Source organism: Microchirus variegatus (assembly GCF_963457635.1).
Source record: "Microchirus variegatus genome assembly, chromosome: 11".
Lineage (NCBI taxonomy): Eukaryota > Metazoa > Chordata > Actinopteri > Pleuronectiformes > Soleidae > Microchirus > Microchirus variegatus.
The window spans coordinates 10,350,907-10,364,708 of NC_139812.1; the positions used below are offsets into that span (position 1 = coordinate 10,350,907).

Here is a 13,802-nt window from a genome sequence, read left to right on the forward strand (position 1 = left end):
TTATCGTCATTATCGCCGACCTCGTCGTCTTCAAACATAATTATGTCTTAACCATAAATCCTGGTCGATTTGTTCAGCGCGTTCGAAATTGCGATGACGTCATCGAAGACGAAACTCCTCAAAATCACTGCCTTCAGAAATCTCTCGCTGTCAAAGTCCTCCATGTTTGTGAGAAGTAATTTCAATGTCGCAAGGAACCCTTATACCTCCGAAAATTGACGTATCCGCTTTACCGGTGTCTATCGGCTCGGGGCCCCAAGCAGTTGCCCGCTGCCTTGCCTGTTCATAAACTGCACGTCTACCCAGCGGAATGAAAGTGAGAAAGTGTGTTAATGCGTTAAAGAAAATTAACGCGTTAATTCCACAATTTAATCATCCTGCGTTAACGAGTTAATTTTGACAGCCCTAAATATAACCAACATTAAACCAAGTATTACTGCATTACATGAAAGCTGACATCATATCAACTTTGCAAATGCTGCAGAAGGAAGAAAGTGGTGCACAGCATGTATGATCTGGGGACCTTTCCCCTATGGTGGAGGACACGCTAAGCTTCATCTTAGGATGATTGTGGGGCCTCAGCACATGCATGACACATACATGAACACACATATGCCACCTGAGACATATTGGTTCAGGGGTAATTTCCTGAAAAGTTGTTGAAGTTTCTACTGTCCCTCACTTTTTCAATATTAGGCATGTCTTTTAATGTATATGTTCCCACATGGGGCTACTCAGAGCTTTAAACTGTAACATAACTAAAGCTTTTGACAGTGAAAGCATAATCATTTACCGCCAATTCAGCTCTTCACTTTGACTGGACACTGTTGTTTTTTTCCCCTCTTCTCGTCTCCATCTTCCAGTTCATATCACTTAACAGCTAAAAGTTTCTGTCTTCATTCTCCTGTTTTCACCTTTTATTTTTAAGAGTCGAGAGCTTGTGGTAGAAATCGTCTCTGTGACCAATGGGCGGCATTTTGAGACCAGTCAGAATTCACAACTCATTAGTGAATGTGCTATGTCAAATGTGTTCAGCAGCGTCTTGGCTTTTAAGTGCTTTATTTATTCGGTGGTCTGGCTCGCTCTTTGGGGTTTTTAGAGATTAATAAATGATGTATATTCCTCCTGTCAGCTAATTGATTGCATTTGAGCTGGCAGGTAGGAGAGACTGGTTAGACTAGTGTGGCGATGCCACAGATTGCCCTCTCTGTGTGGTTTAAAGACAGATTCTCACTTTGAATGGTGCGATGCCTCAGTGCCTGACTTGACAACGTGGAGAAGAGAACTAGACATGATATTAAACTTGCACCACCACACGGACTATAATTCTTTAATCGCACAGACTCAAAACCACACGGACGGATCAGACAGCTCTCATCTACTCATCACAGTGTGGACAGAAAGACGGAAAGGAAAGACATTTCTCAAATTTATACACGCGCTGGTCTCTGTATGGTGTTGGCCTCAACCCTCATAAATGATTCTTTTTCACCCCTCCTTCTCCCTCCTGCGTTCGACACTCATTGGCTGCTGGACATGTGTGTCTGTATTTGTGTGTGGCGGGGGGGAGGGGGGGTGATGTGCAGGTGATGTGACTGATGCAGAGTGACTTGATTTCATGTAAATGCAAGCGCTCTGAGGGAATTCACTTTGGATTACGCGCCCCACTGTTCACGGCCCATGAAATATTAAAGGCTGTGTCACTTTTTGTCCACAGGTGTCACTAGCAGGCAGAGAGGCCAGAGCCTTGGAATTGAGGGGGGGGGGGGTGGTAAGGAGGAATAAGGAGAGCAGGGTGAAAAAAAATAATCCCTTTGCATTTTGATGAGGTGTGGATTTGGTGGGTTTAGCAGAAGCATATGCTGGACCAAACTTCCCACCTGCCGCCAGCGAGTTACTGCTTGTCAGTTCTCGCGACGTAGCGCGTTCTTATCGCTTCTGACATGGCAGAGCAAGAAAAACAGGGAGGGGAGACTGAGAGTGTTTTTAGCCTTGTGTGTTCAAGGTGAAGAGAGATGCAAAGGCTTCCTTGTCTCGTCTGCTTACCCTCCTTTCTGAGTGGCCTCCTACACCTCACTCTATCTGACTTCATCGTTTTCATGCTGCCTTTAATGCAGCTCTGTCTTTCAAACAGAATGGACAGCAGTGAAGAAGCACCAACACAGCACTTTGGTGTCGGCCGGGCTGATTATCGGCGCCAATATTCTGCATTTTGACGCATATCAGCATCTGCCTTTTTTTTAAATTACATTTTTTTAATTAATAATAAGAGATAGATTCATCTATTCAAAATTTCAGTGAACTTTATGAGATGCTGCTGACCTTGGGAACTCCCTGCTCTTTTTGTTTTTGTTTGAACTTAAAACAAATATAAGTGAAAATAAAGTAACATTTCAGTTATATTGAAATTAGGAAACTTTATTTATTGTAGAAAACTTTATTTGTGTAACTTTTTATTTAACTAACAACATAAGACATGCCGCTGAGCCTGTGAGCTTCCTGCACTTTTTGTTCGAATTTTAAAACAAAAATGTTAAATCAAATGTTATTCGTATAGCCCACAATTACAAAACACAGTTTGTCTCACGGGGCTTCACAGGGTTGGTTACATCCTCTGTCCTTAGACCCTTGGCCAGGGTAAGGGGAAAAACTACCAGGAAAAAAAAACCCTTGTAACAGGGAAAAAGATATGCAGTAGATGTTACCCAAAACATACAATACACAGTTACAAAAATAAAGAGTAAACAATGTCTGTTGTCTAGGATAAAAAAAAAACCTTTAACATGTTGCAAATCTGAATAGCCGTTTAATAAACATATGCTTAAAGGCATTTAAATCTTAAAGTTAAGTTTTGGCGTTTGCATTATTAAAAAAAAAAACCATTTTCATTTTTACTGCAAATTAATATCTGCTCCATATATCGATTTTATAGGCCTCCTTGACTACTGATGACTACTAGTGACTACTAATACTCAAAAAAACATATTGGTCTATCTCTACTACTGGACATTTTCTTCTATTTGCATCTGTTTTTATAAAAAAAACAACCTGTCACTGCCTCACAGCCAAAAAAAAGTCCACCCTTACAGAATCAAAGATGTAGAGAGATGGATAGACAGATGGTAGAGGAGGAGAAGTCACAAGTACTTGTGTCCAAAGATGGGAGGATAGAACGATCGGTTCACTCAACTCTTTTCCTCATGTTCTACATCATCACTTCTTGGCTGTGACAGTTGATCTAAAGACATGACCTAGAGACACCTCTTCTCTTCTCAGCTCCTCTGTCACACATTTTTTATGTAATTTGTTCAGACAAGGGGAAATAAAACATGTTACTGCCATATAAAGACAATTGAGTGAAGACATGGGACTGTAAAAAGACTCTGATATATACCCATAACATGAAATATAGACTTTATTTTTTAGATTGCATTTTCCTAAGTTTTACTTATGTTACTTATTTATTGTAGAACCACAATGTTCTTTTTATACCTTGGATATTGTGGGAGTTGGTAGTGTTAATAAAATGACTCAAGCGATGCTAGTAGGTGGATTGTTGAGTCACTCGAGCTGTTTCCAGTCTCTGTGCTCAGTTAATAAAACCAGCTGCAGGTGGTCATCTTTATCATACAGAGACCGAATAGCATATATATATATACTGCATATGCTGTATATATTTTTTATTATTTTGTTTTAATTTTTCCATAAAAGCTGTCCTAGAAAGTCAGTATAAATCTGGCTGATTATTACGTAGCCTAAGACTTGTAGTCACGTTGCTATGAGCTTGTAAATTTACGAGTGAAAACTAAGCGAAAGCAGCCTTGGATTAAAAGCTCTTGGTCACAAACTTGACTTGCAAAAAACAACCACACACATGCTTGATGGACAACAGGAAAGTGCTGATTATCATGAAAGCTCACATGCAGAAGTCAGGAAAGCATGAGCGAGGGGGAGGCTTATGTATTTATACGCCCTGCTCTCTATTCACTTGTTTTCTTTCTGTCTGGCTCACCGTGAAATTGTATATGGATTATTCAAGAGGGAAGTGGGTGCTCCCTCTCTTCTTTCATAAAAAAGTATGCATGAAAGTGATTGGGGGGATAAGAATGGATGCATGGACAGCAGACCGGATGGATTCTCCATTGAGAAGAAAGAGGAAGATCATCTGTTAGGTTTTTCTTGAAAGCCAGCTAGATGGATAGTGAGAGGGGCAGATGAATGAGTGATATGGATGGAGGGAAGGGCTGACTGGATGGATGAAGTGGTTCAGGTAGCTCCACCTGGCATAATGCACCCTGGCTTCAAGTTTTAATGGCATATAAAAGCCTCAAACTCATCTTTAATTCAGTTGAAGAGAGGCTGCCAGGTGAACACATACGTCCCAGGAGGATGTAGAAACACAGAGCTCTGTGTGTGTTTGTGTGTGTGTGTCACAACCTCGCGTAGAGGAAACACTGCATCCGTCAGGTGTTTCAACAACAAGGACGCACTTAATGGTAGTTTACTAAAGTTCACATGGGAACAAGGTGTATTGCTACACAAGATGCAGACCCTAATAGCTGATGCATGTATTGATATTTGTATCCTTATACCACATGGCAACGTTCTCTAAGAATAAGCATGCACATGCATGACGATGCATGTATTCATTCATTTAGTCCCATGTCTTTTTTTGTGGGCACACTCCCAGACATATGCAAAGTGCTGCAGTGCCCTCTCCATGTGCGGAGTCACTCCCAAACACACAGACACCTGCAGGTGTTTTCTATGTGTGTGTGTATGTGTATGTGAGGCACTTCTATGCGTATGTGGCTGTTTTGGCCTCCTTCCCTTGGGCCAGACCACAGGGCTCCGCTGGATAGCAGCATGATGGTCCACTTTAGTCCTACGACATGTTCATGAGCATGTAACCACCAATCAAAGTTGGAGAGGTAAACATCCATTAGCATTTTGTTGAGTGTGTTTGTGACACAGAGGTTTAACTGAAGGGGCGAGAGAAAGTGTGTGCCAGCAACATTTTTGTCGACCCATATTTAAAGAGTGCCTGCATGGCTTCAGGCTTGTACACGAGAGTGAATGGAGAAAAGTGTTGGTATCTGTACAAGTGCAGCGTGTGACTTGGTTTAAATGGCAAAAACGCAAATATTTATTTTCCCAAACTGTTGTTTCTCTTCAGTGTTTTAAAGAAAATACATCTTATACAAAACTATTACAATAAATGGCTTGGATATTTATTCCATCACCTTGGATTCACAGAGCTCATTGTGAAGAGTTACGACTAAACATTTAATTTGTTAATCAGAAAAGCCTAACAATACAGGGTGTCCGTGGGGTATTAAAAGTTGGTAAATCAATTTTGGGAAAATTAAGTACCTTAAAAAGTCTTAATCACAATTTCATGAGGTATTACATTTTGTCCATAGAGTTTGACTGCAAAAAATATGCATGAATGTATTTATTTTCCTCCCTGCATTTGTTTAAAACCACGATGCGCAGGCATGCTCGGCCTGCAAAATCGTCTTAGTGCCGCGCGCGTACACGTGGCGTTGCGCATCTGCGACAGCGCTCCTCCTGGCGCGAAATGATATCGGAAATCGCCCGAAATTGTGCTCTTCAGATTCAATTGCAAAGTAAAACTGTTTCGTGAGTTAAATATGTGTTGCTGATTACAGCTCGAAGTGGCAATAAGGTCTTAAAATATTTTGAGAAGGTCTTAAAAAAGTTGAAATTAACTCCAAGATTCCTGCATGTACCCTGCATTATGATCAAATGGAACATTAGATTTGCCCCTGATCTCTTGATACATTTTCTTTGGTTATTGCCGTTGACACAATATAACCAACACAAAAAAACTATGCATGGTTTCAGAAAGGGCAGAAATATAACATTAACTACATGCTGTTTATGTTGTAGGCATGATGAAGGTGCTGAAGGGCATGCATGAGCTCGGCGTGTCTCCTGATGCTGAGGCTTTGTCACAGTACATTCTTCCCTTCTTCCCCAACTTGGAGGCATCTCGACAGGCCCTCACGGTAATCTATAAATTGTGTGTATGTGTGTATTTTTTTAAATGTGAACGTGAAACAACTTAGTTTTTGCTGACAAGTCTGATTCTTTTTTTGTTTAGGATGCAGGCATCTCTCTGAACTCTGTGAATTTATTGACTTTGGAGATTCGCTCCTTGGCGTCGGACAGCTTGGCTAAACTCTACACCCTTTGTAAGTAAATATATAAAACACACACAATTTACTTCATACATTTGTCCACTTACTCCTCAGTCCTTCTAAGAGATTTGTCTGTGTAAATATGTAAAGCGAGAGATTGAGAGGTGCCTCAACTGACCGAGGGATGAGGTCAAACAGGCGATTAAATAATGGATGGTTATTCTTGTTTTCTTTTTCTTCTCTTCTAAGTCTCATCCTGCATCCAGCAGTGGATTTCGTATACATCACTCCATCTCCTCTTTAATTTCACAATGTCTCCAAAGAATTCTTTCTACCACTCATGAATAAAAATCTTCAGTGTTTTTTAAAAGTTCATATCCAAGTATTTCTCTTTGAAATGCAATTACCACAAACTTGATGCACCCTATTAAAGCTTCCTTCAATGTATTAAAAAAGCCAGACCTTTGCTGCTTTCAGCTTCTTAAATTTAAAGAATGTCTTGCTTTCCTTTAGGCTTTTATAATTTTAAATTAAAAACATTCAACTTTTTTGGATTTCTGCACACAAATAATTTATAGCTATGACCTTGCACACTAGACTTTTACAAATTTCCATCAATGCCCCTCATACCAAATCAAAAAAATATCTTCAAAATATATTTCTTTCTTATTTATTTATTTCTTTTATTTCTTCATTTTTTTCTTCTGGTTTCGTCTCTGCAGTAATCAGTTTAAAACCTCACTGAGAAAAAGTGAGAATTGTGGAAGTGATTTAGAATTGTGTTCTATTCAACAAACTAAAGAACAGCTTCTTTCCCTTATCTATCAGAATCCTATTCAACGTCTGTGATGATGTTGTGAATAATACAAAAATAGGGAAGCAGTATTGCATCATTCAGTGTAAAACCAAATCCTCTGTTTTAAAGCTGTTTATTTTGTTGTACGCGTGTCTTAAACTCATACACACTTGTATGAAAACAAGTTGTGTCTGTCTTTTTCTTTGCAGGTAATGTGTCTGTTTTTATTTTTCAGTGTCTGATCCGTCCGTTCCCAATATGGGTCACGCCAGTTTCCGCAACAGCCTCATCCAGGGCTTCAGAAAGTAAGTCAGTCAGTCTGTAGTCTGCTTGTGTCTTAATGTGATTTGATATTCCACATTTCCCCATGATTTGCCTCATAACTCCTGACCGGCTATGGGCCTTTAGCATGATTAGCGGTCACTGTGGCATACGTTATGAATATGACATGTGCAGCATATCACACACTATGTGTATGGCCAGCTGCAGGGAAAAACACTACATCACTTGCATATGTGTGTATTCACAAACACATGTGCACGCACGCACAAGTGCCTCATGCATATGGAGGCTGGCATCCCTCAGCATTCACCCCAAAGCACTGTGGGTGATATGTAAATAAGCAGATGCCCACCACTGCCCCTTATACACAGACAACACACATGCACAGTTTGCCTTAGGACCATGGTCTGACCCGTTTGGCTTTTTTTGAAGTGGGTGTTTATGAATATTTACAGTTTACCACACACAGCCTCTCAAAAACACTCACTCAGCTGAGCGAAGCTGGGAGCGAGTCAAGGTCATTTCTTTCACTGTCAACATCCAAAACTTGTCCAACTCACCTCAACTTTATACCTTACATTCAGTCAAAATGTCCTTTTTGAACTTGAATTAATTTGAACCATAATGGATTAAGTAAAGACGGAATGGTTATTTAATAGTTAACCATTAAAATAATGATTATATATTATATATAATAAAAAATATAATAATTTAAATAATGTATTCTTTACATTTCTTTTAATCAGATTTATTTTTTTTAACACGTCATACATGAATTGTTCCTTTAAACATCCTTGTCTTTTAAGCATAGGTTTATCATTATTAGTTCAAGTTAATGAAAAAGAAATTGAAATAATCTAACCCAAAATGAAAGTAGCCTTACAAAAATTAACATGCATTGTGTGTAAGGTTTGATTCAGTTATATCCACTAGTTGTTTCTGTCTTTTTATGGCTGAATCTACTCACTCTCCCACATTTGCTTTGCTCTGATTGCATTTACACACCCAAACACACTCTTCTGACTGTTAGGTTGCCTGACAGGGTCATAATTGGGCTTGTCACTTGGAAACGGTGTGTGTGTGGGGTGTATGAGTGAGGCTGTGAGAGAGCGCGAGAGAGATATTGCCCTGTCATTGCAATGCGGGACCTGCCCCCATCAAAGACAAGGTCAGGGGATAATTTAATCATTAAAGACCTCTTCTCTTCTCCTCTCCTCTCCCCCTCTCTCCTCAACCAAGCCAACTAGCTGACAACACCAGAAGTGTCACACATTGTCATCATTTAGCCAGTGTGTCTTTGTGTGTGAGATTGTGTCGTGTGGTTTCTCAGGCTTTCGTGCTGCCGTATGCGGGTACAAGAATGTCAAACTGGGAAATCTGTTGCTCTCACAAGCTGTATATTATTTTACAATGTTCGTTCTGTTCCGTCTAATAGAAGAGTACTGGGGAAATGATTGCCAATAGATGGACTAATCCAAAAGATAAAATAGTCAAACAATCGTAAAAAAAACAATGGCTAGATGAATTGTTTAAAAATAATAATAATTTGGGACCATCCTAAATTATTTAATTAATTATTAATCCATGCAGTCATTTCAGTTCATTTACTTATCTAAACCAGTCAATAATTTGTTACATTTGTGAAATTCTGATAGGCCAGTTTTGTGGGATTTGACATTATTTGTGTGGGGAAAATGTTAAAAGTAGATGCTATTAAAAAATGCTATGCTATTAAAAAAAATATATATATTTAAAGGAAAGTAACTGACAATGAAGGAAATATAGATTAGAGATGTTTCATCTTTTTTGATTTGACAGCTTTTAATTTTAGATTGAATATTTATGGGAAAATGGCACAGAAATAAGTTGAAAAAAATATATTAAAACATGGGGTTACTTCAGGCCTTTCCTTACAAAATCAATGCAGAAATATATGGTTGAGAAACATAAAATTATTTTGTAAGCACATGTGTTTGGTAAATGATTATTTAGATATACTTTAAGGACTTTAAGTGTTATTCTGTGTCTTTCGGCTATAGGAGCAAATTTCTCATTCATACTGCCTTGTGTTAACCTGCCTTGTGATGTGTGTACTGTTCACCGAGCGCTCATGCCTTTTCCTCTACTGCCCCCTATAGGTCTGATGATGTGGAGAGCATGGTGAAGGTAAGACCTTAACCCGCCTACATTATTCTTTGAAGAATCAGAACAACACATACACATTTTTTTTTATGTGGAAGTATTTTAGTGCCCCTTTTTCTTTTTTTTTGTAGACTAAGAACTGAATTTACAGTGGCCTTTTCTTCGGCTGCCAAGTGATGCTTTATTTCTTTTAGTTAAATTGTTGTGGTAATGTATCACCATCTGCTGTAAACTGACTTACATTCAGGGAGAATATACAACATGACAATGGCCATCTGCTGCACAAACCTAAACCCCCATGTGGCACTGTGAGCATGTAAATAAGTAAATACTCATAATGGACATTCAGCTAAATTCAGAATACATAATTTTTTTTATTTATTATTCAAAATGCTATTTTAGGCCAATGTTTGCTAAATTAGGCTGCAACAAAATATTTATTTTTATGATAAAAGAAAGGCTTTTGCAGACAAAAATTTTAATGTTTCTAACTACAACTAGCTAGGTGTGTATCGTGTGTGTGAGTTTGTTTTTGATTTATATTTCTTTTTTCTAGCTGACAGAGCTTTTATACAAAGACGAGCGCTTCACCAGTGAAAACTCCACCCCTGCTGGTAAGGAAACATATTTTCACACTGTTAACAGAGAACATGCGTGTGTCAGAGTCCTTTTTATGTAAAGAGTGTGTGTGTGTTGTGCATGTGTGAAAGAGAGAGAAATGTCTGTGTAAGCATCCATCACATATCAAACTTGCAGATTGCAGCCTCTGCAGTCCCCGTCTCCTGGAATAATTCATGTGACAGAAAAATACTTGCTCTTTATGCCTGTGTATATGTGTGAGTGTGTATGTGCGTGTGGTTATGTTTGGTCTCATTAACGGCAGACTGCTGACCAGTCCACTTCTTGTCATGAAGCCTGCATGTTTTTATGTTGAGGTGTGTGAGAGTGAAAGACCTGCTTCCCTCTCTCTGTCAGAGGAAATAGAGCCTGGCTGCTGACACAGCGCTGAGTAGTAAAAGTGTGCGTGTTTGTGTGTGTGTGCGCGCAGCAATGCTTGACAGCACAGTCGTGTGTGTGTTGTGTGGAGTGTTAATGTTGCTCTGTGTGAGTATGTGTGTCAGAGAGAGTCCCCAGTACTGAAACTGGTGTGTGCTGCTGGTGGGAGTGATGAAGACTGTTATCCATGTCACTTCCCGTTAGACGATATCTGCGACGGTCTGTGTGTCTGAGCTGAAGTAAGGGAAAGCTGTCAGTGCCAGCCGTTGCACATTCACTCACACTAAATTCAGAAAGCGGCCTCTGTCAGCAGAAAAGAGACACAAACACACACTCTGCCGAGGTTACAGGAAAATGGTATAAATGCACAAATGGATCCAGTGACTGACACTGTGGCAAATTAAATGTATTCACAAGACAAGTGCTCACTGTGTGTGTGTGTGTGTGTGTGTGTGTGTGTGTGTGCATTTCCATCCTGTACAGAAGGGACAGCCTTCTTGTTGTATCATCTCTTCGAATCCATGACGCAGCAGGAGGTACAGTCACGTGAAGATATGCTGCGGAAATACCTAAATCAGCTTCACACTCAGGTATACACCCACACACTGTACATTCATACACCACTATTTCCTATCCAGTTAATTCATAACCTTCCTACTTTAAAGGAGCTTACATGCTGTCATCTGAGATTATTTGCACTGTGTAATCAGACTTGGATTATTCACAGTACACACACATACACACACAAAGCCTCCTCCATGTGCTCTATTGCTAAAGATTGGAGGTTGTGTTGGGACATCCAGACATGTTGTGGAAGATGAAATCATGTTTGATACGGTTTGGTTAAAGGTCACATTTTAACTGGCTGTTTGAAGTCTGATTCAACAACATCTGTGACTGCAAAAAGGTTCCACACTGGACCAGGAAACTGCTTCACCAAACTCTAAACAGCAGAAATCCTGTCTGCATAAAACGGTATCATTCATCATGTTACTGCAGAAACTGGGTGCCAAAAAAGGCAAAAATACTTAGGCTTTAAGGATCACTGTGAGTTTTTAATTGAATTCTGCCTTTCTAAATACAAAGAAATTAACACACACAAAAAAGATAACTTTCTACTTGAAACCTAACCTTTATTACTTTTTAAATTTTGTTCAAAGTAACTCAAGCTTAGACCTTTCATCACAAAGTTCAACAGGTTCAGCTGCAGTTGTTCTGAGGGACGATTGATGTTTTGGTGCTGATACTTTCCTTCTTGTTTCTTCCCTACAGAATATAAAGATTTCATTCAATATCTACAGAGGTATCAGGAACCTTTTGGAGTCTAAACATGCCCCGGAGCTCATCAAGGTACAGAGCTGGACCTTGTATCTTTTCTTTCAGCAGTTCTTTCAGTTCTACTTGATTCCAAGTAGAACTTTCCGATATATCAGTCTGGGGTTTTTGTCTGTTTGACTAACCACACAGACAAAGGCTCAATATAACAGACTGACTGTGTTTGTACTTGTGTTTGTGCATGCATGTGTGTTTTAGGATGTGATCACTCTGGTGGACAGCAAAGACAGAGTTATTGGCCCTGTTCGAAGTGAGAATGTAAGTACAATAAGGATACACTGAAATTTTTTTTAAAATGTAGTGTAAGTATTTGCTCATTATGTTGAACTCAGGTTGTCATCGTAAATAATAATTGACAGAATGTGTTTGATCATATCTGGCTCCATCAGGGAATTGAGAAAAAATTGGCTGATCTGAAAGCAGAGAGCAGACCATCAAGTGTAACCCTTAAACAGACCATCCTTGCTCTCTGTGCTGAGGAGGTAGGACTGGTTTGGAAAACTCACAAAGCATCTTCTTATTGAAATAGGTTGTTTTGTTTAAGTGGTTACTACTGAGATGGGATGTTGTGTTGTCTGATCAGAACTTGCAGGGTGCCCTTGAGCTGAAGCAGCAGTATGAGGAAGCGATGACAGTCAGCAGCTATGCCATCCTGATCAACCAGTGCTGTCGCCATGACAATGTGGAGGAGGCGCTCCACCTAAAGCGGGAACTGTGAGTGGAGCAGGACACACGCACACACGCACACACGCACACACGCACACACACAGACACTAGGGTGAGGGTACTTATACTTAGAGTTGCAAAATTTCCCATTAATTGCTGTATGTTAAAGGAAAAGTATATCCACTGCAGTCTATGAATTGATCAACTCAGAATCGTCACTCCCATGCAACATTAGGGAAAAACACAAATTGCACCATCTAGGTGTGCAATCGCAATCCACTTCAACCTTTACCGTTCAAACCTGCACCATGTCGAACTGAACTGCACTGTAAGGCTTGGTGGAAAGGAGGCTAAACACTCCACACACACAGTAGCGCTGTGACCTCAAATAGGACATTAAAGTTTAACTTGAGTGGTATTAGGGGAGACATTAATGCAGGGACCAGCCCCACTGGTTGACTGGCGAGAACCTAGAAAACTCTCCTCCTTCCCCCTTGTTTCTTTCTTTTCACTCACCACCTGGTTTCAGCATCGGATCGATGAGTTGGTGTAAGTAGAACACATTCTAATCTAAGCCGTCTGTCTGTCTCTCTTTATAGGAGTCGAATGGACCCATCAGCTGTGCTGGATGCCAGTAAATACATTGCACTGATCAAGGCACTCTCCAAAAATGGCAGAGTGGAGGGTAAGTCACTCTATAGACACCTTCTCATTCAAATGAGTGGGTACCTGTTAACACCATTCCCATTGCCAGTGGGTTGGTCTGTCCTGTCTGTTCTGTCCTTGTTTTTGTTTTTTTGTGAACTGGCCAGAAACAAAACAAGTAGAGGAAGAAAAAAACAACATATGAAGCCCCGTTACAATGTTATGGTAGTTAAACTTTTGCATGTTTTACGTTGCCCCTTTTTTAAATCAATCTTTCAATGATTACAATGAAAACCAATTGGCGAGTTGTTTTGAACAGCAATTAAAATATTCATTATTTTGCATTGTTTTTCATCGTCTGCCACTTGTCCTTTAAGGGTCACAGGGCAGCTGTAGCCAATCCCAGCTGACATCAGGTAAAAGCCTCAGGCAGGGCTCACTCTGGAGTCTGGACTGGTCTCCAGTCCATCACAGGGTCAGCATACAGAGACAAATGGCCATTTACTCTCACATTCACACCAACTGTTAGAGACTCCAGTTTATCCAAACCCCAATCTGCATGTCTTTGGACGGTGGGAGGAAGCCAAAGTTCCCAGATAGAACATGAAAACTCTACACAAAAAAGCCCTCAGTCCAACCAGGGTTTAAACCATGAGGAATTATTATTTTCATTATTAGTTTAAGTTGCCATTTTATTAGCAGTCATCCACCCTGTAGGCAATGATCGGCCACAACAATCAAACTGGGAAGTGGTTTTATGGTTTTCATAGATGTGT

The 13,802-nt window shown here is 39.9% G+C and overlaps 1 protein-coding gene across 2 annotated transcripts in view; it reads left to right on the forward strand.

Moving 5' to 3' along the window:
• lrpprc (leucine-rich pentatricopeptide repeat containing) overlaps window positions 1–13,802 on the forward strand; it is a gene marked incomplete at its 5' end in the record, with an annotated part of 54,459 nt that overhangs the window by 7,764 nt on the left and 32,893 nt on the right. The window contains 11 exons of one of the 2 annotated variants that reach the window (XM_083897213.1): window positions 5,914–6,032; window positions 6,128–6,218; window positions 7,196–7,265; window positions 9,381–9,408; window positions 9,941–9,998; window positions 10,864–10,970; window positions 11,653–11,730; window positions 11,914–11,973; window positions 12,105–12,197; window positions 12,299–12,429; window positions 12,981–13,066. In XM_083897213.1, the coding sequence (XP_083753339.1) occupies window positions 5,914–6,032; window positions 6,128–6,218; window positions 7,196–7,265; window positions 9,381–9,408; window positions 9,941–9,998; window positions 10,864–10,970; window positions 11,653–11,730; window positions 11,914–11,973; window positions 12,105–12,197; window positions 12,299–12,429; window positions 12,981–13,066 (921 nt within the window). The remainder of the gene's footprint in view (window positions 1–5,913; window positions 6,033–6,127; window positions 6,219–7,195; window positions 7,266–9,380; window positions 9,409–9,940; window positions 9,999–10,863; window positions 10,971–11,652; window positions 11,731–11,913; window positions 11,974–12,104; window positions 12,198–12,298; window positions 12,430–12,980; window positions 13,067–13,802) is intronic. The other variant, XM_083897214.1, reaches the window with a different exon arrangement.